At 40.3% G+C, this 26,428-nt stretch overlaps 1 protein-coding gene across 6 annotated transcripts in view; it reads left to right on the top strand.

Annotated features, from left to right (window-relative positions):
* The window catches only part of CHD8 (chromodomain helicase DNA binding protein 8), a 78,961-nt gene that overhangs the window by 32,262 nt on the left and 20,271 nt on the right, over positions 1-26,428 (top strand). For all 6 annotated transcript variants that reach the window (XM_066277386.1, XM_066277383.1, XM_066277385.1 and 3 more), the window contains exons 6-14: positions 13,672-13,854; positions 13,935-14,003; positions 15,029-15,084; positions 15,591-15,708; positions 18,336-18,419; positions 22,351-22,488; positions 24,027-24,148; positions 24,289-24,532; positions 25,481-25,657. In XM_066277386.1, coding sequence (XP_066133483.1) covers positions 13,672-13,854; positions 13,935-14,003; positions 15,029-15,084; positions 15,591-15,708; positions 18,336-18,419; positions 22,351-22,488; positions 24,027-24,148; positions 24,289-24,532; positions 25,481-25,657 — 1,191 coding nt within the window. The remainder of the gene's footprint in view (positions 1-13,671; positions 13,855-13,934; positions 14,004-15,028; positions 15,085-15,590; positions 15,709-18,335; positions 18,420-22,350; positions 22,489-24,026; positions 24,149-24,288; positions 24,533-25,480; positions 25,658-26,428) is intronic.

Below are 26,428 nucleotides of genomic sequence, written 5' to 3'. Positions count from 1 at the left end.
CACTATTAGTATTTATAAATGCTTCTCTTTCTTAGTATACTTCAATACATTGGCATACTGATGCTTGGGTTCTTTTGGAGGAAATTAACATGTAAGAATAGCCAAGACATTTTTCAAGAGGAAAATAAGGCAAAAATTTGAAACAATAATTACTAAGAGTTTGCAATTAGAGAACAAATACTATTAATTAAAGATAACAGTCTAGGCCCTGGCCTCTTGGCTCAGTGGTAGAGCGTCGGCCTGGCGTGCAGAAGTCCCGGGTTCGATTCCCAGCCAGGGCACACAGGAGAAGCGCTCATCTGCTTCTCCACCCCTCCCCCTCTCCTTCCTCTCTGTCTCTCTCTTCCCCTCCCACAGCCGAGGCTCCACTGGAGCAAAGATGGCCTGGGCGCTGGGGATGGCTCCTCGGCCAATGCCCCAGGCGCTAGAGTGGCTCTGGTCGCAACAGTGACGCCCCGGAGGGGCAGAGCATCGCCCCCTGGTGGGTGTGCCGGGTGGATCCCGGTCGGGCGCATGTGGGAGTCTGTCTGACTGTCTCTCCCCGTTTCCGGCTTCAGAAAAATACAGGAAAAAAAAAAAAAAGATAACAGTCTAGAAATATTCATGTAGTTATGAGAATTTAGTTTATATATTAAAATGTCATTTTAAATTAGTAGAAGATTACTTAATAAGTTATATCAGGCCACATGGCTACTCATTTAGGAAAAATAAAACTGGGTTTCTTGTGTCACTCATTAAACAAAAATTCTAGTTTAATTAAAGGTTTAAATGTAAAATAGAAATCATGAACTTTCTGTAAGATGTGGATGAAATTTTTTATAATTATCAAATGGGGTAGATCTCTTTAAGAAGGGATTTAAATTTCCCTCATTAAGGGAAAGATTGATTACATTGGCTATAAAAATTATGTATATATAATAGAACTTTATAAACAACGTAGTAGTTGAGAGCACAGGCTCTGACCTGACCTGTGGTGGTGCAGTGGATAGAGTGTCAACTTAGGATGCTGAGGTCTCTAGTTTGAAACTCTGGGCCTGCCTCGTCAAGGCACATATGCTTCCTACTCCTGCTTTCCCTCCTTCTCTCTCCTCTCTCTAAAATCAATAAATAAAATCCTAAAAAAGAAAGCATAAGCACCCTGGCCAGTTGGCTCAGCAGTAGAGCATTAGCCTGGCCTGTGGAAGTCCCAGGTTTGATTCCCTGCCAGGGCACACAGGAGAAGCACCCATCTGCTTCTCCACCCCTCCCCCTCTCCTTCCTCTCTGTCTCTCTCTTCCCCTTCCTCAGCCAAGGCTCCATTGGAGCAAAGATGGCCCGGGCGCTGAGGATGGCTCCATTGCCTATGCCTCAGGTGCTAGAATGGCTCCGCTTGCAATGGAGCAACAGCCTAGATGGGCAGAACATCACCCACCAGTGGGCATGCTGGGTGGATCCCGGTCAGGCACATGCAGGAATCTGTCTGTCTGCTTCCCTACTTCTCACTTCAGAAAAATACCTCCCCCCAAAGAAAAAGCACAGACTCTGGAGCACGATTTCCTGTGTTCTTATCTTAACTCTACTATTGGCTAATATTGTCACTTCAAGAAAGTTTACTTACCCTATTGGTACCTCAATTCCTCATCTCTAAAATGCAGATCATAATACCTACCAAGTGGGGTTTTTAGGAATATTAAAAGGAAACATTTATAAAATTCATTGAACAGTAGTTAGCTCATACTAAGAGAGTACAATACGAGTTATATATCTTTGTTAAGTAAATTAAATACAGGATTAAAAGTATTTGTTAAATCAAAAAAAGGCAGTTTTTTTGTAATATTGATTGATTGATTGATTGATTTGGTGAGAGGAGGGGAGATAGTGAGGCAGACTCCCAAATGTGCCTTGCCAGGATCTACCCAGCAACCCCATCTTGGGCCAGTGCTCAAATACTGAGCTATTTTTAGTACCTGAGGCTGACACACTTGGACCACCCGAGCTATCCTCAGCTCTCCAGACCACGCTCAAACCAGTTGAGCCATTGGTTGTGGGAGGCGAAGTGGGAGAGGGTGTTGAAAAGAACCAGATGATCACTACTCCTATGTGCCCTGACCAGGATTAAAGCCGGGATACCCATACACTGGGCTGAGGCTTTATCCACTGAGCCACTGGCCAGGGCCTTTGTAATCTTTGTAATACAAGAAATACAAAGATTAATAGAAATTTTAAAATGGTATATTAGTTTCTTAGGTCTGCCATAACAAAATACTACAGACTAGGTGGCTTACAATAGAAATTTATTTTCTCACAGTTCTGAAGGCTGGAAGTTCAAGATCAGGGGTCAGCAGATTTAGTTACCTCTGAAACTTCTCTCCTTGACTTGCACATGGCTACCTTCTTGCTGTGTCCCCACGTGGTCTTTCATCTTGGATGTCTTTCTGTGTGTCCAAATTTTCTATTATAAGGACATCAATCAAATTGAATTAGGGCACACCCTGACATCCTCAATTTAATCACCTCTTTAAAGCCCTGTCTCTCCTGAACCATAAAAAAAGAATGCAGGCTTACCATTTGCAACAGTATGGATGGACCTAGAGAGGATACTGTGCTCAATAAAATAAGTTAGAGAAAGATAAATACCATATGATTTCACTTAATGTAAATCTAAAGAACAAAATAAACAAAATTAAAACAGTTTCATAGATCCAGAGAACAGACGGATGGTGGTGGGTTTGGGGGCTGGGTGAAAAAGGTAAAGGGATTAAGAAATACAAATTGGTAGTCACAGAATAGTCATAGGGATGGAATGTACAGCACAGGGAATATAGTCAATAATATTGTAATAACTGGTGCCCGGTGGGTACTGGAAATATCAGGGGAACTCTTTGTAAAGTATATTAGTATCTAACCACTATGCTGTATTCTAAACTAATACAGAATACTCAAGTAATTGAAAAATACTTTTTTAAAATCTAGTATTAATTTTTAATTAAAGAAATAAAAACTATTCAGCAAAAAATAAAATAAAAAAATAAAGGCCCTTTTCCTAAATACAGTAACTTTCTGTGTCAGTACTAGGGGTCAGGGCTTCAACATAAGACTGGGGTGGGGGTGGGGGGGCACAGTTCAACCCATAACAAATGGTAATGCCAGTGTTGGCGATGGAGTTAAGGAACAAACACGTTATACTCCAGCGGTTCTCAACCTGTGGGTCGCGAACCCTGGTGGGGGCTGAACAACCAAAACACAGGGGTCGCCTAAAGCCATCGGAAAATACGTATTTCCGATGGCTTTAGCCGCTGAGAAACCGCGCTACCGTCTGCAGCAGCACTATTCAGCTTGAACGCACGCTGTTAAAGACTTGCGTTCCAAACTGAATGCCTACGGTCATGCGCAGACGGGATTGCATCATCCGTCTGGGGCCTAAGAGGTGGGGGGGAGGTGCTCACAGTCCATAGCAGCGCATTACGTGTGTCCAGCGCTTGCTGACATCATCAGTGGGCGGGTGCAGCAAGCTCGGGAGGACAGAAGCCTAGGAGAGGCAAGAGGCGGAGAGCGGAGAGAGCCTGCAAGACAGCCTGCTGGTGTAAAAAAGGTTAATAATGTAAAAACAGTACACACACCATATACACAATACTGTGTAAGTGTAAGGTGCTTTGTGTGTAATCATTACACAGTACACAAAGCACCATACATTTACACAGTGTGAACTACATCAGTCTTATACTATAAGAGACCACTATAAGATATAGTTCACACTGTTCCCCAATGTATAATTATCTCTCATATCTCCCACTATTTTCCCATATTCTGAATGAGGAAACTGCTGAAATCAGCGGTTTCCGACATTGAATCCGTCTCCTATTGATTTCATTGGGAGTGCGGCGAATTTTGTGGAAGAGAGCTCCCAAGAATCTCAGGCTACCACACAATCCGCCGCAGCCTCCTTTTGATTTCAATAAGAGGCAGAGAAATGACAGTTCCCGACACATTTCTTCCTCTCCTATTCAAGTCAATGGGAGGCCGCAGCAGATTCCGCTCAATTATAGAGCATGTTGCTTAATTTTTGATTAATTAATACACTGAGGAATCTGCTGTGCGGATTCTTCAGTGTAAAAGATCTGCCTGCTATAGAAGTCTATTGGGGGTGGTGGTTTCCACCTTTGGAATTTTTCTGCTCTAGGAAAAGTTCTAGCATGGAAAAAATTAAGCAACATGCTCTATAATTGAGCGGAATCTGCTGCGGCCTCCCATTGACTTGAAAAGGAGAGGAAGAAATGTGTCGGAACTGCATTTCTGCCGTACAGGGGACCTCTCTTCTGCGAAATCCACAGGTCTCCCATTGAAGTAAATGAGATGTGGATTCCACCGCAGAAACCGCTGCTTTATAGTGTGAAAGAGCCCTGAAAGATACCATGCTGTGCAGAAATTGCAGTGTATCCTATGACGTTGTTCACACTGTTCTATATAGAAAACTTGCCACTAATCTGGAAAAAACAGATCCATTAGTTAAGCAGCTATTTACGGAATGGTAGCCCCAATACACTATGTAAGGAGGTCCATTAGTAATAAATATTTCTCAATATATAATTAAATATTGTTTTTGTGATTAATCACTATGTTTAAATTATGTTTGATTTGTAGCAATGAGAATACATAATGCATATCAGGTATTTACATTCCAAATCATAACTAGCAAAATTACAGTTATGAAGTAGCCACCAAAGTTATTTTTTGGTTTGGGGTCACCGCAACATGAGGAGCTGTATTGCGGGGTCACGGCATTAGAAAGGTTGAGAACCACTGTTATACATAGTTGATGGGAGTGTTGGGATATTCACCTTTTTGGCAAATCAGTATGTATCAAAATTTAAAATGTTAGTACCCTTTGACCTAGTAGTTTCTTGTTGTTTTTTTTAGAAAATTAAATTTAACAGGGTGACATTGATCAATAAGAGTACACAGGTTTCAGGTATACATCTCTATAGCGTTTGAACTATTGATTATGTTGTATACCCATCACCCAAAGTCAAATCACTCTGTCACTTGTCTCTCTTTATTCCTACATAATCCCCTCCCCATGGAAACTTCTTCACTTTTATCTATGTCCATGAATCTCAGTTTTATACCTTATCTATGTGTGAGATCATATAGTTCTTAGCTTTTTCTGATTTACTTATTTCAATATAATGTTCTCAGGGTCCATCCATGTTGTCATAAATAGCAATATGTCATCATTTCTTATGGCTGAGTAGTGTTCCATTGTATATATGTACCACATCTTTTTTTTTTTTTTTTTCTGAAGCTAGAAACGGGGAGAGACAGTCAGACAGACTCCTGCATGCGCCCGACCGGGATCCACCCGGCACGCCCACCAGGGGGCGACGCTCTTCCCCTCTGGGGCGTCGCTCTGTTGCGACCAGAGCCACTTTAGCGCCTGGGGCAGAGGCCAAGTAGCCATCCCCAGCTCCCGGGCCATCTTTGCTCCAATGGAGCCCCGGCTGCAGGAGGGGAAGAGAGAGACAGAGAGGAAGGAGAGGGGGAGGGGTGGAGAAGCAGATGGGCGCTTCTCCTGTGTGCCCTGGCCGGGAATCGAATCCGGGACTTCTGCACGCCAGGCCGACGCTCTACCACTGAGCCAACCGGCCAGGGCCTGTACCACATCTTTATCCAATCCTCTATCAAGGGACACTTTGGTTGTTTCCATGTCTTGACCACTGTGAGTAATGCTGCAATGAACGTAGGGTTGCATGTGTCTTTACATACCAGTGTTTTCAAGGTTTTTGAGTAGATACCCAGTTAGAGGGATTGCTGGGTTATATGGTAGTTCTAGTCTTAGTTTTTGACTCCATAGTTCTATACCTAGAAACTACTTTATGAATATATTCTCAAATCTGACCAGTGGTGGTGCAGTGGATGCAGGGGTACCCAAACTTTTTACACAGGGGGCCAGTTCACTGTCCCTCAGACCGTTGAAGGGCTGCCACATACAGTGCTCCTCTCACTGACCACCAATGAAAGAGGTGCCCCTTCCGGAAGTGCGGCGGGGGGGGGGCGCATGTGGCCCGCGGGCCGTAGTTTGGGGACACCTGGGAGCATCCACCCAGAATGCTGAGGTCCTCCCTGGTTTGAAACCTTAAGGTCGCCAGCTTGAGTGCCAGGTCGCTGTCTTGAGCATGGGATCATCTTGAGTTGTTGATTTGAGCCCAAGGTTGCTGACTTGAGCAGGGGGTCACTGGCTCAGCTTGAGTCCCTGGTCAAGGCACATATGAAAAACAGTCAGTCAACAACTGAAATGAAGCAATTATGAGTTGATGCTTCTCATCTCTCCTCCCTCTCTTTACAGTCCTCTTTCTCTCTCTCAAAAAAAAATTTTTTTTCAAAAGTATATTACAGCTATATTTGCAATAACAATAACATCCAAAAATTAAATGTTGATTGGTTGAGAAATAGTTAAATGAAATTATGAAAATCCTTATAATACAATACTATACTATATGGGAATTAAAAACAATGAAGTAGAATAGGGTATGCTAACCTGGAAAACTCCACATCAATGAAAAAAGCTAGGTATAGAATAGTGTATGTAATATAGGCATACCTCGTTTTATTGCATTTTTTTACAAATTGGAGATAAGTCCCTTCTACCACCCAGAAGATTATGACTTGCTGAAAGCTCGGGTGATGGTTAGCATTTTTTAGCAATTTTTTTAAAATATGTTTTTTATTTTTGTTTATTGATTTTTAGAGAAAGAGGAAGGGAGACAGACACAGAGAGAGAAGCAAACATCCGCTTGTTGTTCCATGCCTTCATTGATTTATTCTTTTATGTGCCTTGATCAGGGATCGAACCTGCAATCTTGGCATGTTGGGATGACTCTAACCAACTGAGCTACCCTGCGAGGGCCAATAAAGTTTTTTTTTTTTTAATTTTTTTTTAAATTTACTCATTTTAGAAAGGAGGGGGAAGAGAGAGGAGAGAGAGAAGGGGGGAGGAGCAGGAAGCATCAACTCCCATATGTGCCTTGACCAGGCAAGCCCAGGGTTTTGAACCGGCGACCTCAGCATTTCCAGGCCGACGCTTTATCCACTGCGCCACCACAGGTCAGGCCCCAATAAAGTATTTTTTAATTAAGGTATCTATATTGGTGTTTTGTTTTGTTTTACGTAATGCTTTTGCATACTTAAAGAGAAACAGGGACTGTATACATGTATATATGTGCATTTTTTTCCCCTGGAAGGATGTGCAAGAAAATTTTTTTAAGGTTTTTATTATTTCATTTTAGAGAGAAGAGAGAGAAAGAAAGAAAGAAGGGGGGGAGGAGCAGGAAGCATCAACTACCATATGTGCCTTGATCAGGCAAGCCCCAGGTTTTGAACTGGTAACCTCAGCATTCCAGTTTGATTCTTTATCTACTGTGCCACCACAGGCCAGGCAAAATTTTTGAGAGTATATTGAGGAGAGGGGTTGAAGGGTAAGTGGGTTATGGTTATGGTAGTTTTATTTATTTATTTTTTATTAAGTGAGAGGTGGGGATGCAGGAAAGCAGAGAGACGGACTTATACATGTACCCTGACCAGGATCCACCCAACAGATGGGGGCAATGCTCTGTTGCTCAGCTATAGAGCTATTTCAGTACCTGAGGCAAGGTCATGGGGCTATCCTCAGCACCAGGGGCCTACTTGCTCGAGAACCATTCTAGTCATGGCTGCGGGTGGGGAAGAGAGAAAAAGGGAAGAGGAAGAGAAGCAGATGGTCACTTCTCCTTTGTGCCCTGACCAGGAATTGAACCTGGGACTTCCATACGCCAGGCAGTGCTCTACCATTAAGCCAACTGGCCAGTGCCCAGTAGTTTTATTTTTGTTCTCTTGAATTCTGAGGGTTTTTTTTAGCTTCTTAACCTTTATCAACCTGTTTTTCCGGTTAAAAAATATATGTGGTGGGAGGGCAAAAGTAGATTTACAGTTACTCATGTGGAAAATAACACAACTGTTGCCTGACCAAGTGGTTGCACAGTAGATAGAGCATCGGACTAGGGCGTGGAGGACCCAGATTCAAAACCCCAATGACGCCGGCTTGAGCATGCGGTCGCTGGCTTGAGCGTGGAAACCTAAACGGGACCCCACAGTTTCTGGCTTGAGCCCAAGGTCGCTCACTTGAATAAGGAGTCACTCTGCTGTAGTCCCCACCCTGCTTCTTATCTCCCTTCCTGTCTGTTCCCATCTGTCGCTTTCTCTCTCTGTCAAAAAAAAAAAATACAATAGTTAATAAATAACAATACAAGAATAAACCTGTTTCATGTACTCATGACTATAGTCCTACTTTTGCCCCACCTTGTATATGTGAGAAAATTTAAAACAGTGCAAAAAAGCAGAAACTATGAAAATCTCCCAATCTAGATCCCAGCCTCACAGTCCCCTAAAGTCCTAAAAGTAACTTCTGATAGTATTTTTCCATATCTTCTTTCAGAAATATTCTTTACTTTCATTAACACTTTTATTAGGAAAGTTTTGAAACATACACAAAACTATAGAGATTACTTAATGATGTTCTGTCACCCTGGCAAGTTTCCGTGTACCCTCTTGCAGTCAGCCCACCCATCCCCCATATGCAAATATTCTGATTTCTATTACCATACATTAGCTTAGGCTGTACAAATATTGATCAATTTATGACCTATGCAATTTATGACCATTCGACTTTACAACTACAATCGCTAGCCACGACTGCTCCGCGTCTGACAACGCAAGCGTTGCCCAGCTGGGCGTATGACAGTTGCAGACCAGCTTCTGGCAGCACTACCATCTCCGCGTGCACCATTTCAACTGTTATCCCAGACTCGATACAGCAATTTGTGTTTTGTGTCCTGGATATTTTTCTTCAAACCCCTCCCAAGATGTCTACCAAGAGGAAATTGTCTTTGCAAATATTAAACCAGTTGTACTGGTAATGCAGTGTTTTACTTAAACCTGACAAATGTAAAAATAAGAAACAAAATGGTGTAGAGATAATACAAATGGCATAAAATGAACAAAAAAAATTATGATATATAACAATGAAAGAAAATTATGATAAAATATGACTTAAAGATTTTTATAACATCATTTCACAGTACTGTACATATAGCCTACTCAACTTACGACCAAATCATGTTACGACCAGTCTGTCAGAACCAATCGTGGTTGTAATTCAAGCACTAGCTGTACTTGATCTTCATGTAAATGGAATCATAGTGTGTACTCCCGAGCCTCACCTGTTTTGGTGTGTTTTTGAGAGTCATTAATGTTACTGAATATATCAGTAGTTCATTCTTTCTTTTTTATGAGAAAGTTTATGAATAGGTAACATTCATAATGTTTATCCATTTCTTTTATTGATGGAGATTTGGGTTGTTTACAGTTTGTAGCTATTATGAATAAGGCTTTCATGAGCAGTCTTAGTGTATTTTGTGGATATAAGTTTGCATATCTGATAGCTAATTATCCAGGAATGGAATCAATCGACTGTAGGTTAAACATATTACCATACAACTTTATAAGAATCTGCCAGCTTCCAAAGGGATTGTGTCAGTTTACTCTTCTACCGGTAATAGAGTTCTAGTTCCACATCTTCAACATCTGGTATTGCCAAAGTACCCCATTCTTTTAAAATAGTTCAATGGTATTCCATTTCTGACTATGTCATAATTGTTTAACCAATTCTCTATTGCTGGGCACTTAGAGTTTCTCTGGTCTTCTACCACAAGTAGCTTTGTACACATGTACAAATTCATCTGTAGAATAATATTTTTGAAGTGGAATTTCTGGATCCAAAAGTATGCTCAATTTTTCTTCTATGGAGGTCATGCCCTTGTATTCTCTCACCAACAGAGTATGAGTTCCTGTTTTAAATGTTTAATCAAAATTTTCTGATTATTGCCAGTCTGTTATGTGAAAAAAAATTGGCTTCAGTTTAGTTTATAGTTGTAATTATTTTATTATGAGTGTAACTATTTTATTAGGAGCATCTTTTTACATTTAAAAGTCATATGGCCCTGGCCAGATAGCTCGGTTGGTTAGAGCACAGTCCCCCTTATACAAAGATTGCCAAAGGTTGCTGGTTTGATCCCCAGTCAGGGCATATACAGAAACAGATTGGCCCTGGCCGGTTGGCTCAGTGGTAGAGCGTCGGCCTGGCGTGCAGGAGTCCCGGGTTCGATTCCCGGCCAGGGCACACAGGAGAAGCGCCCATGTGCTTCTCCACCCCTTCCCCTCTCCTTCCTCTCTGCCTCTCTCTTCCCCTCCCACAGCCAAGGCTTCACTGGAGCAAAGTTTGCCCGGGCGCTGAGGATGTCTCTGTGGCCTCTGCCTCAGGTGCTAGAATGGCTTTGATTGCGGCAGAGCGACGCCCCAGATGGGCAGAGCATTGCTCCCTGGTGGGCGTGCCGGGTGCATCCCAGTTGGGCGCATGCGGGAGTCTGTCTGACTGCATCCCCGTTTCCAACTTCAGAAAAATACCCCCAAAAAAGAAAGAAACAGATTGATGTTTCCCTCTCTCTCTCTCTCTCTCTCTCTCTCTCTCTCCCCGCACCCCAATCCAACGCTCTATCCACTGCGCCACCGCCTGGTCAGTCTCTCTCTCTCTCTCTATCTCTCTCTCTCCCCACCTTCCCCCTCTCCCTCTCCATCCCTTTCTCTCTAAAATCAATAAATTTAATAAATAAAAATAAAATAAAGTCATATGTGTTTTTTCTATGAACTGTCTATTCTTATTGTTTGCCCATATTTCTAATAGTGTTATTGATCTTTTTTTCTTTATTTTTTTTTTAAGTTCAAGGAGGGGAGATAGACTCCCACATGTGCCTCAACTGGGGTCCACCCAGTAACCCCAGTCTGGGGCCAGTATCGAATTGATCAAGCTATTCTAAGAGCCTGAGGCCAATGCTTGGACCAGTCAAGCTATCCTCAGCACCTGGGGCCAACGCTTATAACAGTCGAGTCACTGGCTGCAAGAGGGAAAGAGAAAGAGAAGAGGTAGAGGTAGAAAGAAAGAACAGAGGGTTGCTTCTCATTTGTTCTCTGACAGGGGATGCAACCCAGACATTTATATGCCACGCTGATGCTCTATCCATTGAGCAAACCAGCCAGGGCTGTCATTTATTTTCAATCCCATTTATAGAATGTCTATTTTTTTTCCTCATTAAAAATGCTATTTTTAGGCCCTGGTCAGTTGGTTCAATGGTAGTGCTAGCCCAGCATGTGGAAGTCCTGGATTCAATTCCCAGTTAGGGCACACAGGACAAGTGATCATTGCTTCTCTACCCCTTCCCTCCTTCTCTCTGTCTTTTCTCTGTCTCTCCCTCTCTCTCTGTCTCTCTCTCCCATAGCCATGGCTTGAATGGTTTGAGCAAGGTGGCCCAGGGTGCTGAAGATGGCTCCATAACCTTGCTTCAGGCACTGAAATAGCACAGTTCCCAAGCAACAGAGCAGCTGTCTCAGATGGGCAGAGCATTGGCCCCAGACAGGGCTTGCTGGGTGGATCCTGGTCAGGGTGCATCTGTCTCTCTACCTCTGCCTCCCTTCCCTGCCTCTCACTTAGTTATAAAAAAAAAAGCCAATGCTATTTTTATTATGTTCTAAATCAACATAAATGTACTGCTTACAAAAATTAGGAGATATTTAAAAATGTATATGAAGCTATAAAATATCCGCTAATTTTTATGAACAGTATATTTTTGTCTATATTTGGGCACTATTTAATTCACCTATTTACCTTCTTGGAGAAGTAGCAAGCTATGTTAATTCGTATACCTTTATATAGTGTCCTTAATATATTTTTAAGGCCCAGTATTATTTTTCATGTTTTCCCTGGTTATTCTTAGATGCTTACTTCTCCATTTGAATTTCTGAATCAGCTCATCTAATTTAGAAGCTTAATTAATCTTGTTTTGTCAAATTTATGCAATTAGAAAGAATTAAGTCTTCTTATTGAAGAGTAGTATGTATTACTATTTATTCAAGTCTTCTCTCTGTCCTATAGTGTTTTAAAGTTTTCATCATGAAGATTTTATACATTTTTTACTAAATTTAATTCTTTAGAAAACCTTTTTGTTTTAATAGACTCATTTTCTGGTTGAGTCTATGTAGGAATTCTATTCATTTTTAAAAGATTATTTTATATCAAGCAAGTTTGCTCAATTTCAGTAGTTCTGCTGATAATAACTAATTTGATTCTTTTGTATTTTCCAGTGATATGATCTTGATTAAAAAATAATTTTGGCCCTGGCCGGTTGGCTCAGCGGTAGAGTGTCGGCCTGGCTTGCAGAAGTCCCGGGTTCGATTCCCGGCCAGGGCACATAGGAGAAGCGCCCATTTGCTTCTCCACCCCCCTCCCCCTCCTTCCTCTCTGTCTCTCTCTTCCCCTCCCGCAGCCAAAGCTCCATTGGAGTGAAGATGGCCTGGGCGCTGGGGATGGCTCCTTGGCCTCTGCCCCAGGCGCTAGAGTGGCTCTGGTCGCGGCAGAGCGATGCCCCGGAGGGGCAGAGCATCGCCCCCTGGTGGGCAGAGCTTCGCCCCTGGTGGGCGTGCCGGGTGGATCCCGGTCGGGCGCGTGCGGGAGTCTGTCTGACTATCTCTCCCCGTTTCCAGCTTCAGAAAAATACAAAAAAAAAAAGAAAAAGAAAAAATAATTTTATTTCTACATTCTTTTCAATTTTTTATCATGATCTCCAAGTATTACTTACATTATTTAATTTAAAAAATTTTATTAACCACTTGAAAGAATACTGGTAGATCTAAAAATATATTGATATAGAAAACATCTCCAAGAAATATTGTTAACTAAAAAAGTATGCAGGAGAACGATAGCTATATTATGATTCTATTTATTAAAACAAAAAAACTTTAAAAGTAAAACAAAGAAAATATTCTTCTTTCACCTTTGCATGTCAGGATTGCATCTGGAATGAAGTACCTACCACCCTGTAGGCCAAGAGTTCTGTTTCATTTCCCAAAGCTTCTTGCTAGTAGTACCCAGTTGGTATCTTTGGTTGTTGTTTTTTTGTTTGTTTGTTTTTTGTTTTATTTTGTGACAGACTGAGAGAGGGACAGACAGGAAGGGAGAGAGATGAGAAGCATTAGTTCTTTGTTGCGGCACCTTAGTTGTTCATTGATTGCTTTCTTATAAGTGCCTTGACCCTGGGGCTACAGCAGACTGAGTGACCCATTGCTCAAGCCAGCGACCTTGGGCTTAAGCTGGTGACCTCGGGGTTTCGAACCTGGGTCCTTGCATCCCAGTCTGACGCTCTATCCACTGCACCTCCGCCTGGTTAGGCAGTACCCAGTTTTCTTTCAGATGAATTCTGGTTCTTTGATAAAGCAATTAAGCAAAATATATACGGGCTTATGCAAAATCAGGTTTACAGTTTATATGGAAAATAATACAATCATTAATACATAATACAATAATAAACTCTTGTTTTGCATGCTCACAACTATAAATCTACTTTTGCTCCACCCTATATATTCAGTACATAGAATAACTTACATGGTTTGTCATGATATAGTTTGATAAATAAACTTTTTATCTTCCTTTGATTTGATTTTTTTCATAGGGATTTTGAAGTAAAATCTAAGTATATGACATTAGCCAAGTAGTTTTAAAGGTATTCTCTTCGAGAAACTAAGCGGTTATTTGAACAATTTTTGCCTTTACAGAAGAGACGTTCAAACCGTCAAGTTAAACGAAAAAAATATACAGAGGATCTAGATATAAAGATCACAGATGATGAAGAAGAAGAAGAAGTGGATGTAACTGGTCCAATAAAAACTGAACCTATCCTTCCTGAACCAGTGCAGGAACCAGATGGCGAGACTTTGCCTTCCATGCAGTTCTTTGTGGTAAGCTGAAAAGTTAAGCAGTTTGATAGGTTGTCCCGCTAATCACAATCTCTATTGAATGACTGCATCTTTTGCTACAGGAGAATCCCAGTGAAGAAGATGCAGCCATTGTGGACAAAGTGCTTTCTATGCGGATTGTGAAGAAGGAGGTGAGACCTCTGTCTTCTTTTTAAATTAAATTTATGGGAGTGACATTGGTAAATAGCATTGTGTAAGTTTCAGGTGTACAGAACCTACTTTCCTGTCACCATATATTTGACCCCCTTCACCCTCTCAACCCTCCCCTATCCCTTCTACTCTCGTAGTTGTTGTACTGTTGTTTGTGGCTATGACTCTGTTGCTTTTTGTTTCATATCCCATGTTTTATGTAATATCGTTCTTGCCTTTTTCTGATTTATTTTGTATGATACTCTCAAGATCTGTCCATGTTGTTGAGAATGGAAACCTCTATCTTTATGTCAGCCTGTAATGCTGTATTCACAGGGTTTATTTAGTGACCACCTTTGTATGTCAGTATAATTGCTACAGTGTAGTTACGAGAGATGATGGAGGAAAGTTAGCTAGAAAATAGGAACTGTTGTCTGACCAGGCGGTGGCACAGTGGATAGAGCATTGGACTGGGATGCGGAAGACCCAGGTTCGAGACCCTGAGATCACCAGCTTGAGCGTGGGCTCATCTGGTTTGAGCAAAAAAACTCACCAGCTTGGACCCAAGGTCGCTGGCTTGAGCAAGGGGTTACTCTGTGTGCTGAAGGCCTGCAGTCATGGCACATATGAGAAAGCAATCAGTGAACAACTAAGAAAGCAATCAGTGAACAACTGAGATGTCACAACGAAAAACTGATGATTGATGCTTCTCATCTCTCTCCATTCCCGTCTGTCTGTTTCTATTTATCCCTCTCTCTGACTCTCTCTCTCTCTGTCTCTGTAAAAAAAAAAAAAAAAAAAAAAAAAGGAACTGTCTGGTTGCCTCTTCTTTGGCTTGTCTATTTAAAATGGGTGAAGGCTTATTTTCTCCTATCAGACCTTTAGTATTGAAGTACCAGGTTAGCTTTTTATCTCTCAGTAATATATTCTGGGAGCATTGGTGTGAAACTAACTATGTATGGTTAAAATTAAAGATTCTTTCTTTGACAAATAAAATATTAGTAACTCTGATTTTTTTTCTTCTTAGCTTCCTTCTGGACAATATACTGAAGCAGAAGAATTTTTTGTCAAGTACAAAAACTAGTATGTGATCTGTGCAAAAAGTTTTTCACCCCAAACTCCACAGGGTTGTAGAAAGTTCTTCTAAATAGTTTATTCTGGGTGGGAATGTGTCCTTTTTTTTATAGTCTCCTAGCGCAAATGTTGTTTTTAATGAGAGAAATTAAGGAATTAACATGACTCTTAACTGTTTCCCTGCGGGAAGGTGGGATAAGGATGTTTTCTGATAAAAGTCTGTTGTGATCCTCAATACCTTAATCTAGCATGAAGACCTTGATGCTCAAAGTGGGATCCATGGACCAGCAGAATTAGCATTATTTAGGTGCTTGTTAAAAATGCAGACTTTTACACCCACCCTAGATCAGGTGGTTTGTGTGCAAATTAAACTTTTAAGAATCAGTGACCAAAGAGAGTACTCCCCATTTGAATTTATAGTCATTATTTCTGCCTCTGGCTAATCCCCAAATCTCAAATACTAGCGTACAAATTCCTGTTTCCTATACCATGATTGATTATTTCCCTCCCTTCAGCTCCTATCTGCACTGTGAATGGGCTACCATCTCCCAGCTAGAGAAAGATAAGAGGATCCATCAAAAGCTAAAGCGCTTCAAAACCAAAATGGCTCAGATGAGACATTTCTTCCATGAGGTAATTATGAATAAGTATTGCCTGTCTGTTTCATAGAAACATAAATTACTGGGGTTATCAGCTTTGTCTGATTCTTTAAAAGACTTACAGTTGTTTTATGTACATTAGAATTTTCTGAATTGACCCATGCTTAGTTTGCCAGGTCTAAATATGGTCTTTTTTATAAATTATAGGGTATTTTGAGATTGACTTGTTCAATGTTCATGAAGTATTTTCAAAACAGATGATAAACCAGCCAGCTTCTAGTCCAGGAGTCCCCAAACTACGGCCTGTGGGCCACATGTGGCCCCCTGAGGCCATTTATCCAGCCCCCGCCGCACTTCCGGAAGGGGCACCTCTTTCATTGGTGGTCAGTGAGAGGAGCATAGTTCTCATTGAAATACTGGTCAGTTTGTTGATTTAAATTTACTTATTCTTTATTTTAAATATTGTATTTGTTCCCGTTTTCTTTTTTTTACTTTAAAATAAGATGTGTGCAGTGTGCATAGGGATTTGTTTATAGTTTTTTTTATAGTCCGACCCTCCAACTGTCTGAGGGACAGTGAACCGGCCCCCTGTGTAAAAAGTGTGGGGACCCCTGCTTTAGTCCATTTGAAGCATTCTTCCTATAATGTTAGTCTTTAGCAGTTGGTTGTGTCTGTAGCCATAAGCAACCATATCGTTGAAGTAACATTTATTTTCTAAAATTTCTAATCCAGCATAACTACAAATAGTGATAAAGGAACTTTATTTTCCCATATCTAGTGCTACTACTAAACACTGAAGCAGACTTAAGGGTTTCTTGACCCATTTTAACTCCATTTTGCTTTGAAAGCTTTGTGTACATATCTCTGCCAAACTGGCAATTTTCATATTTATATATTTTATAGAGAGTACTAAATGCCTTAAGAAGCAGGATTATTTTTCGGCCCTGGCTGGTTGGCTCAGTGGTAGAACGTCGGTCTGGCGTGCGGAGGTCCCGGGTTCGATTCCCGGCCAGGGCACACAGGAGAGGCGCCCATCTGTTTCTCCACCCCTCCCCCTCTCCTTCCTCTCTGTCTCTCTCTCCCCCTCCTGCAGCCGAGGCTCCACTGGAGCAAAAAGATGGCCCTGGCGCTGGGGATGGCTCCTTGGCCTCTGCCCCAGGCGCTAGAGTGGCTCTGGTCGCAACAGAGTGACGCCCCGGAGGGGCAGAGCATCGCCCCCTGGTGGGCGTGCCAGGTGGATCCTGGTCGGGCGCATGCGGGAGTCTGTCTGACTGCCTCCCTGTTTCCAGCTTCAGAAAAAAAAATAATAATAAAAAAAAAGGATTATTTTTCAAAGCTTCTTAGAGATAAAGGGGGAAAGATCTGATAAAAGAGACCAAAAGGTGGAATGATGTATAGCTTTAATAAGAAACAGTTCTGCCTAAATAGATCTGATGATAAATTTATATACTAGGTTTACCCATAAGTGAGTTATTTTCCGCATTACTAGAGGGCAAGTAAAATCATGTAAACTCCGTAATTTCTTTTTCTATGAAAATAATAACGGGCTTATTTATTTATTTATTTATTTGAAGTGAGAAGCGGGGAGGCAGAGAGACACACTCCCGCATGTGTCTGACCAGGACCCACCTGGCATGCCCACTAGGGGGTGATGCTGTGCCCATCTGGGGCAGTGCTCTGTTGTAATGGAGCCATTCTAGCACCTGAGGTGGAGGCCATAGAGGCATCCTCAGCACTGGGGCCAACTTTGCTCTAATGGAGTCTTGGCTGCAGGAAGGGAAGAGAGAGAGAAAGGAAAGGGGGAGGAGTGGAGAAGCAGATGAGCACTTCTCCTATGTTGGGTTGCATTTTTTTCATCCAAATTCTTTTAAAGCAGCGGTTCTCAACATAAAATATGCATTTTCTGATGGCTTTAGGCGACCCCTGTGTTTTGGTCGTTCGACCTCCGTCGGGGTCGCGACCCACAGGTTGAGAACCGCTGTTTTAAAGCCTAATTTTGTCAAATGTGCAGTGAAACTAATCTCATTCCAGCTGGTATTAGATATACAATTTGTGACCATTGAAGCTCTACTAACTCATGTCATTTAACTCTGCCTTTATAGGTTTGTGCTAACCAAATTATTCCTTATTCATCATTTATTATATGCTAGTCACTATGGTAGACAAACCAGACAATGTTGTGTTTGCAGTGCACCTCACTCACTGTCTAAGGAGAGAGATTAAAAATTAATCCAAATTGTGACAAGTGCCAGGAAATGAGGTGATGAAATTGAGATATTGTGTATTGAAAACTCTTAGGAAAGTTTGATTATGAAGCAGAACAGAAAAATAGTTGGCAGCAGATTTAGAATCAAGTGTTCTTTTTAAGATGTGAAATAGAGTGTATTTGTATGTTTATGGGAATGATACAGTAGAGAGGGATCCTAAAAAGGCGGTAAGGGATGGAATCGAGAGCATATATGGAGACAGTTGTCTGTGGTAGGGAGAAGAGACACTTTCTCTGGTAAATGGCAAGAAGAGGTATGCAGATGCAGGTAGGTTTGTAGAGTAAATTTGATATTATGAAAATGAAACTTCCTTCTGATGGCTTCTGTTTTCTTAATAAATAGGGTCATCAGACAGTGATCTTTTGATCTTATTGTTGGATTTTATAACCTCTAGGATGAAGAGCACTTCAATCCAGACTACGTAGAAGTGGATAGGATATTGGATGAGTCTCATAGTATTGACAAGGACAATGGGGAGGTGAGTTGGGTCATGGAGGAGGAACATGAAAGACCTCTTACAGATTTCTGCTGGTCTTCTTGCTCTTTCTTTATTTCAGATATGGCTGAAAAATCCCTTGGGCAGAAAAGGTATTTTAAGATTTTTTTTTTAAGATTTTTATTTATTCATTTTTAGAGAGTGGGAAGAGAGAGAGAGAAGGGGGGGAGAAGCAAGAAGCATCAATTCTCAAATATGCCTTGACTAGGTAAGTCCAAAATTTTGAACTGGCAACCTCAGTGTTCCAGGTCGATGCTTTTATCCACTGTGCCACCCCAGGTCAGGCTGGAAAAGGTATTTTAAATTTTTTCTGAAGGATTCTTAGAATGATATTGGAAAGGTAAGGGAGTAGGGAGAGAAGCTAAAATGAAAGATTCCCATAAAATTAAACATATGGGAGCTATTTATAAATACTGGGAGCTATGTTTACAAATACTCAATTCAACTTGGTCTCATTTTCTTTCAGATTTTATATGGGAAACAATTGATAAACTCACTTGGGGTTGAGAAGGTGGTGGGGACTCAACAAATATCTAAATTTATGACTATAAAAATACTTGTATAATCTCATAGCTTTCTCTATGTTGTTGAGAGTTATTTATTTCCTGAACAGACCATCAGTTAAATGCATTTTCACTTGTTAAATAAATAAATAAATAAATAAATCCACAGTGGTATGCAGAGATCTGTATTTTTAAGTTGGTTTTCTAAGAGGTCCCCATGTATAGCTTCATTTGGGAATCACTGCACTAATACTTTCTTAGATTGGGGAACAGATTTTAAATATATATGCTAAAACAGTTCCATAAATCACTTTTTTCTTTTTTTTTTCAAAAACATTTTTTTATTTTTTAAATTTTATTTAGAAAATTAAATTGAACAGAATGACATTGATTAATAAGAGTACTGGTCCTGGCCGGTTGGCTCAGCAGTAGAGCGTCGGCCTGGCGTGCAGGGGACCCGGGTTCAATTTCCGGCCAGGGCACATAGGAGAAGCGCCCATTTGCTTCTCCACCCCTCCGCCGCGCCTTCCTCTCTGTCTCTCTCTTCCCCTTCCCCAGCCGAGGCTCCATTGGAGCAAAGATGGCCCGGGCGCTGGGGATGGCTCCATGGCCTCTGCCCCAGGCGCTAGAGTGGCTCTGGTCGCGACAGCGACGCCCCGGAGGGGCAGAGCATCGCCCCCTGGTGGGCAGAGCGTTGCCCCTGGTGGGCGTGCTGGGTGGATCCTGGTCGGGCGCATGCGGGTGTCTGTCTGACTGTCTCTCCCCATTTCCAGCTTCAGAAAAATACAAAAAAAAAAAAGAGTACATAGGTTTCAGCCTGACCAGGCGGTGGCGCAGTGGATAGAGCACTGGACTGGGATGCGGAAGACCCAGGTTCGAGACCCCGAGATTGCCAGCTTGAGCACGGGCTCATCTGGTTTGAGCAAAAAAAAAAAAAAAAGCTCACCAGCTTGGCCCAAGGTCGCTGGCTCAAGCAAGGGGTTGCTCGGTCTGCTGAAGGCCCACAGTCAAGGCACATATGGGAAAGCAATCAATGAACAGCTAAGGTGTTGCAACATGCAACAAAAAAGCTAATGATTGATGCTTCTCATCTCTTCGTTTCTGTCTGTCTGTCCCTGTCTATCCCTCTCTCTGACTCTCTCTCTGTAAATAAAACAGCAACAAAAAACCAAACAAACAAAAAAAAGAGTACATAGGTTTCAGGCAAATGTTTCTATAGCATTTGAACTATTGATTATGTTGTGTACCCATCACCCAAAGTCAAATCATTTTCTGTCACTAACTTTTTTCATTTTTGAAGTAAGTCATATAGATTTAAGCCAACAGGGAATTCAGCATTTTCTCATTTAAATTTTATTTTAAACTTAGGCTGTGACTAACCATTTCCTTATAAGTCTTTTTTTTTTTTTTTACTTTAAGTAGTAGTTGTTCGTTTAGCTTTATAGAACCATAATTTATAAAGTTTTTTTTTTATCACTTCTGATATTTGCTACTCACACAGTGATGACCAGAAAACAACAGAATCTTATTAAGATGTCAGTGCTCACTGGTGAACTGGGTTTACTCACAAGCTGAGTGACTTACTCCCCCATATATCATCTTTACAGGACAAGAGTCAAATCCCTCTGTGAAATCCAGAGTTTATTTTATAAGCCATCAGAGTCAGTCAGAACCTTAGATGTCCAAGACCTGTTACAATTCAATATATCTTCAAATCCTAACAAGCATGACTCAGAAAACAATACCTTCCATTTTTGGGGTTAGGGTTGGGAGTTCCTGTTTGCTTTTTGTTTTTGGTTGGTGAGTAGGAGAATGGACCAGTTACTTACTATTCAGCACAGGTTAGTTATTGTTCTATTGCTTTTATTATTTCAGGATGTCAGTCTTCTCAGCTTTGTTCTCTGCCACCATACTTACCCTTCCAAAAGTCATTGGTCTTTGATTAGGCCCCTTTGTAATGTGTTGCAACGGGCATGACGTGAAAACGTTTTAGGATTCTGGCACTGTAATTTATGCTCCCAAAATTGAATAATACATTCTATACTCATTTTTCGCCTTTCCAAAGCAAGTTTAATTTATCGTCTTTTATACACTACTTGTTAGTGGAAATAAATATTATAATAAATATTAAAGTCCATGGAAAAGTAAGTTTTGATGTTGGAAATGTGTGACCTGGACAGATGACTTTATGTAGAAAATGACTTCAGTACAATAAAGAAAAGGTACAAACCTGGCCTGTGGTACCTGACCTGTGGTGGCACAGTGGTTAAAGCTTTGACCTGGAATGCTGAGGTCGCCAGTTCAAAGCCCTGGTCAAAGCACATATAAATTAAAAAAAAAAAAAGAGCCTGGCCTGTGGTGGTGCAGTGGATGGAGCTTTAACCTGGAATGCTGAGGTCATCAGTTTGAGACCCTGGGTTTGCCCAGTTAAGGTGCATATGACAAGCAAGAAATGAACAACTAAAGTGAAGCAACTATGAGTTGATACTTCTTGCTCCACCTCCCCTCCTCTCTCTGTAAAATCAATAAATAACATCTTATAAGAAAAAGAAAGGTATAAGCACACTTTACTAGATTAGTTCTACAAATCCTTGACCTGTGACTCTGGCAACTTCTTATTGGCTGTTCTATAAATTGATCATTACAGGCCTCTGTTGATTACACTCAACCCAGTCTAATCCTTTTTGCTTCATATAAACCAAAAATGGAAATGCAGTTTATGCAGTGATCATTTTCAGTCATAAGAATAGGAGGCATTTACCGTTGGTCACTGCCCCTTCCCTAGAAGTAGAATACCTACATAGAGCATAGTACTGTAGTTGAAGCTTCAGCATTTCTTCTTATTCTTCATTTTTACCTCTCACAGTTCTCTCCTAGCTTTTCTAAGGCTCTCAAGGAAATCTCTTTACCATCATATCATTGCTTTTTAAAGTAGCATTTCTTCTCAGCTCTAAGAGCTCAGAAGCCCAGTGATTTCACTCTGTTCTGCTCCTATGCCTCTAAAAGTAGCTTGGATTCTACTGTATCACATTTAATGCCAGGAGAATAGTATGGAACAAAGCTATATTTTTTTTCATTTCAACCTAATTCAATATTTTCAGTACAAATAGGAAAATAATTTTTTTTATCTGCTTGGTTAATGAGCATAATACTTCAGTGCTTCTTGTTCTATAAACTGGGTAGAAATTTCACTTTTAGAACACATTCTAATATATTGCCTCGAAGAATGATTAAAGCTATAGTACATCAGCAAGCAGGTGAGCCTATAGTTGGTATTTTCAGTCTGACTTTCAGTACCATTTTTAGGTATTGACATTTTGTGATCTGATATTGTAGTCAAATTTTTATCCTTTTACCACAGCAGATAACACAGAATCAGTGTATAAAGGTTTTGGCTTCTTCTCTCCTAGCCTGTAATTTACTACCTGGTGAAATGGTGCTCTCTGCCCTATGAGGATAGTACGTGGGAGCTGAAAGAGGATGTCGATGAGGGCAAGATTCGAGAATTTAAACGGATCCAGTCAAGGCACCCAGAACTCAAAAGGGTGGTAAGCACATTTGCATTTAGAGTTTAAAGTCCATATAGGCAATGACTTAATTTTTCCACAATAGAAGCTATGTTATTTAGTTTTTTATTATGAAAATTTTCAAACATATACAAAAGTTGAAAAAATAGTGTGAAGTACCTATCTCCCAAATTTAATAATTAACATGGTCAATGTTGTTTCATGTATTTCTTTACCCATGTTTTTCAGATTGTTCTAAAGCAATCCCAGATTTAAAAATTTCATCTGTAAATATTTTAGTGTTTATACCTAAAGATAAATAATACCATTATTACACCTGAAAAAAATGTAACCATTCCTAAATATCAACAACTAACCAATCCCCAATTCTAATTTTTGTTAAATTGTTTGATTTGGATTCTAAATAAGGTCCATATATTGTTATTAGTTAATATGTCTCAATTGTCTCTTAATTATATTCTTGATTTTCTTTCATCATTTTCTCTGGAAGAAACCAGGTGATTTGCTCTCTAGGGTTTTTCATAGTATGAAGTTTGCCAATTACATTCCCCTGGGAACCTTTTAACATGTTCTGTGCCCCTTATATTTCACATAATGGTTACATATAGTGCATCGCTGTTCATTAGAACATTTTAGAGCTCTGCTGTCTACTATAGTGGCGACTAGCCACATTTCAAATGCTCAGTAGTTACATGTAGTTAGTAGTAAAACATTTATCATTTTAGATAGTTCATTGGATATCACTGTTCTAGAGGCTTGATCAGATGGGGAAAGGAAGCCACTAAATCTACTCATAGGTGGATCTTTTAGATCAGGGTCGGGAACCTATGGCTCGCTAGCCAGATGTGGCTCTTGATGACTGCACCTGGCTTACAGGCAAATCTTAATAAAAATAATAATGTTAAAAATATAAAACATTCTCATATTACAATCCATTCATTTCCTATCGCTCATGTTCATAGTTGTGGGTGGCTGGAGCCAATTATAGCTGTCCTCCCGGACAACACCAAATTTTTATTGGATAATGTGTAACGTACACGGGTCATTGTATGGCTCTCACGGAATTACATTTTAAAATATGTGGCGTTCATGGCTGTCTCAGCCAAAAGGTTTTCCAACCCCTGTGCTAGATTGTCTTTTGTGATTTTATCAGCCATTTATCATCATTCCTTAGACCTATTCTTTAAGGGTTTTATAATGGTGATATTTTAATTCTGTCATTCTTCATTTATTAGCCAGAATCTATTATAGAAAGGAATATTGTTTAGTTACCTTGAGGTATAGGTAGTCTAGCAAAGGGGGGTAAATGCTTTATTCTTTTGTTTTATTTCCTAGTTTTCAAACAGTGAAGTAGTTTCCTAGTATCCTCCAAAAGTGACCAGTGGGTGTTTCGTATTTTTTAAGTGTCATTATGAACTCATGAATTTGAATATATTTAAGACATGTTTTAATCCAAGAATAATGTTTTTGAATACACTTAAACTACTAGAACTACCTGGTAAGTTTGCATAATTTTGTTACTGTTTCCACCCCATTTATTTAAATTTTCTGTTTTTTAGAATCGTCCTCAGGCAAATGCCTGGAAGAAATTGGAGCTGTCACATGAATATAAAAACAGGAACCAGTTACGGGAATATCAGTTGGAAGGGGTCAATTGGTTGCTCTTTAACTGGTATAACAGGTAAAGAAAAGAGTGGGCCTATAGATGGAGGCTTAGTCTGGGCTTATTTTTATTTTCTGTTTAAACAGGTTTTTTTCTACATACTTTTTAAAAGATGATATCTTTTGACATGCTTTTCATTTTCCATGATGGATCTGCAGGCAGAATTGCATCCTGGCTGATGAGATGGGATTGGGCAAAACTATTCAGTCCATTGCCTTCTTGCAGGAAGTATATAATGTAGGCATCCATGGTCCCTTCCTGGTCATTGCCCCACTGTCTACAATTACTAACTGGGAGCGAGAATTCAACACATGGACGGAGATGAACACTATTGTGTACCATGGCAGTCTGGCCAGCCGGCAGATGATTCAGCAATATGAAATGTACTGCAAAGATTCACGTGTGAGTTGTATTCCATGGGAATGTTACAATTAGAGGGAGTGGGCCAAGGTACCTGGTATTTTAGAGAGTTTACTATAAATAACTTTTGTTGAGATTCTCTGTGATTTAAGGCACTTTTGTCTAGATATTTTGGCTTTGCTGTTTTGATCCAGTGGACAGTTTGAACCAGTAGAAGTGCTGACTTTATTTATGAATATATATATTTTAAATATAATTTTACCAGAATTGATAAGTTTTCATCAAGGAGGTATTTTCCAGAATGAAATTCATTTAGCCACTTTAATTCCTTGATCCATACAGTGATGAACTTAAGCTATTATTTTTGTCTTAAATTTTTCATCAGATGAGGTCCTTTATCTTTGTAAAACTGAAAATAAAAGTTTGAATCATTCATTCTTTCTTAACTTTATATTATATGAATTTTTTCTCTACCATGAGTTTTCTGTGACTCTCAGTTCTACCAATCAAAATTTACTCGTTATATTCTTTTGGTCTTAATTTTGTTGAGATGATTCAATTCTTCTCTTCATTTTTAGACAATAACCAGCATTATCACATACTATGTTGGTGATTTTTCACTTTTAGTTTTGTATGTTTTAGCAATGCCCAACATTTGTGGATTTCAGTGTTAGCCAACAAAAGATTTAGGACTGAGATATATGAGCTAGGCATACCACAGAGTAGAAAATGTCCAGCTTCATTTAATGAGAGCTGTCATTTTTCAAAAAAAGTTGAATATGCTGAAGAGGCAAAATATCTAACATTGTTTATCAGGAAGATAAACAGCAGTGGAAGAGGGTGGTAATAACAGTTTGTGTGTTTTTTGTTTGTTTGTTTTTGTTTTTTTTTAAGCCTGCCTGAATATAGAAAAGAGAATGTATAATTCAGAAGAACTCTTTATTTAGGTACATTTTAGGCCTTTTCTGACTTTACTGCCTTCATGCTTAGGGGCGCCTCATCCCAGGCGCATACAAGTTTGATGCCCTTATCACCACTTTTGAGATGATATTGTCAGACTGTCCTGAGCTTCGTGAGATTGAATGGCGTTGTGTTATCATTGATGAGGCCCATCGACTAAAGAACCGTAATTGCAAGCTGCTTGATAGTCTCAAGCACATGGACCTGGTGAGTTCCTCACACTGATTTGTGGACAGAGCATCTGGAATCAAATAAACCTAATTTCCTATGGAATTAATATACCCCCAATTTAATAGAGAAGAAAAGAGACTGAGAATCTTGGTATTGGGTGGTGAGTATAGTTAATGGGAATGGCAACCTGAAAGTCATAAATATTTTAGAATTGGAAGGCAACTGTAGGTTAGTGGTTCCCAACCAGGTGGAGAGGTGGGATACTGTGTTAGTTACTTAATGCTGCATAACAAAATACCCTAATACTTAGTGGCTTAAAACAACAATTACATTTTTTATGTCTCTCTAGCCTCCCAACTCTGGGCGCTCAGCTAGCCCTTTCTTTTGGTGATCTTGCCTAGAGTCATTAATGTAGCTGCAACTAGCAATCAGTGCTGGTTGTGGCCTGGGGCACCTGAGTCATCCTCCAGCTGGCCAGACTTCACTTATTTAAATGGTAGAATCAGGGCAGTGTTCCAAGAGGGCAAAGGCAAAAGCTGCAATGCCTTTGAGGTATAGGCTCTGAAACTCACACAATATCACTCTGCTACATTCTCTTTGTCAGAGCAAGTCACAAGGCAAGCCCAGATTCAAGGGGTGAACCTTGATAGGAGGAACTACAAAGAATTAATGGCCATATTTAATCCACCACAGGTACCTTCCCTAGAGGGGGACATAGTATATCTGTGGGGAGTTGAGTGTGGAGAGGCACATGTAATTGGAAGAAACCTATTCTGAATATTTCTGTATTTGTTTATAATCATAATA

This window comes from Saccopteryx bilineata, chromosome 4 (assembly GCF_036850765.1).
Source record: "Saccopteryx bilineata isolate mSacBil1 chromosome 4, mSacBil1_pri_phased_curated, whole genome shotgun sequence".
NCBI lineage: Eukaryota > Metazoa > Chordata > Mammalia > Chiroptera > Emballonuridae > Saccopteryx > Saccopteryx bilineata.
The sequence above is the reverse complement of the archived record's forward strand: the minus strand, read 5'-3'. Positions and strand labels throughout refer to the sequence as shown.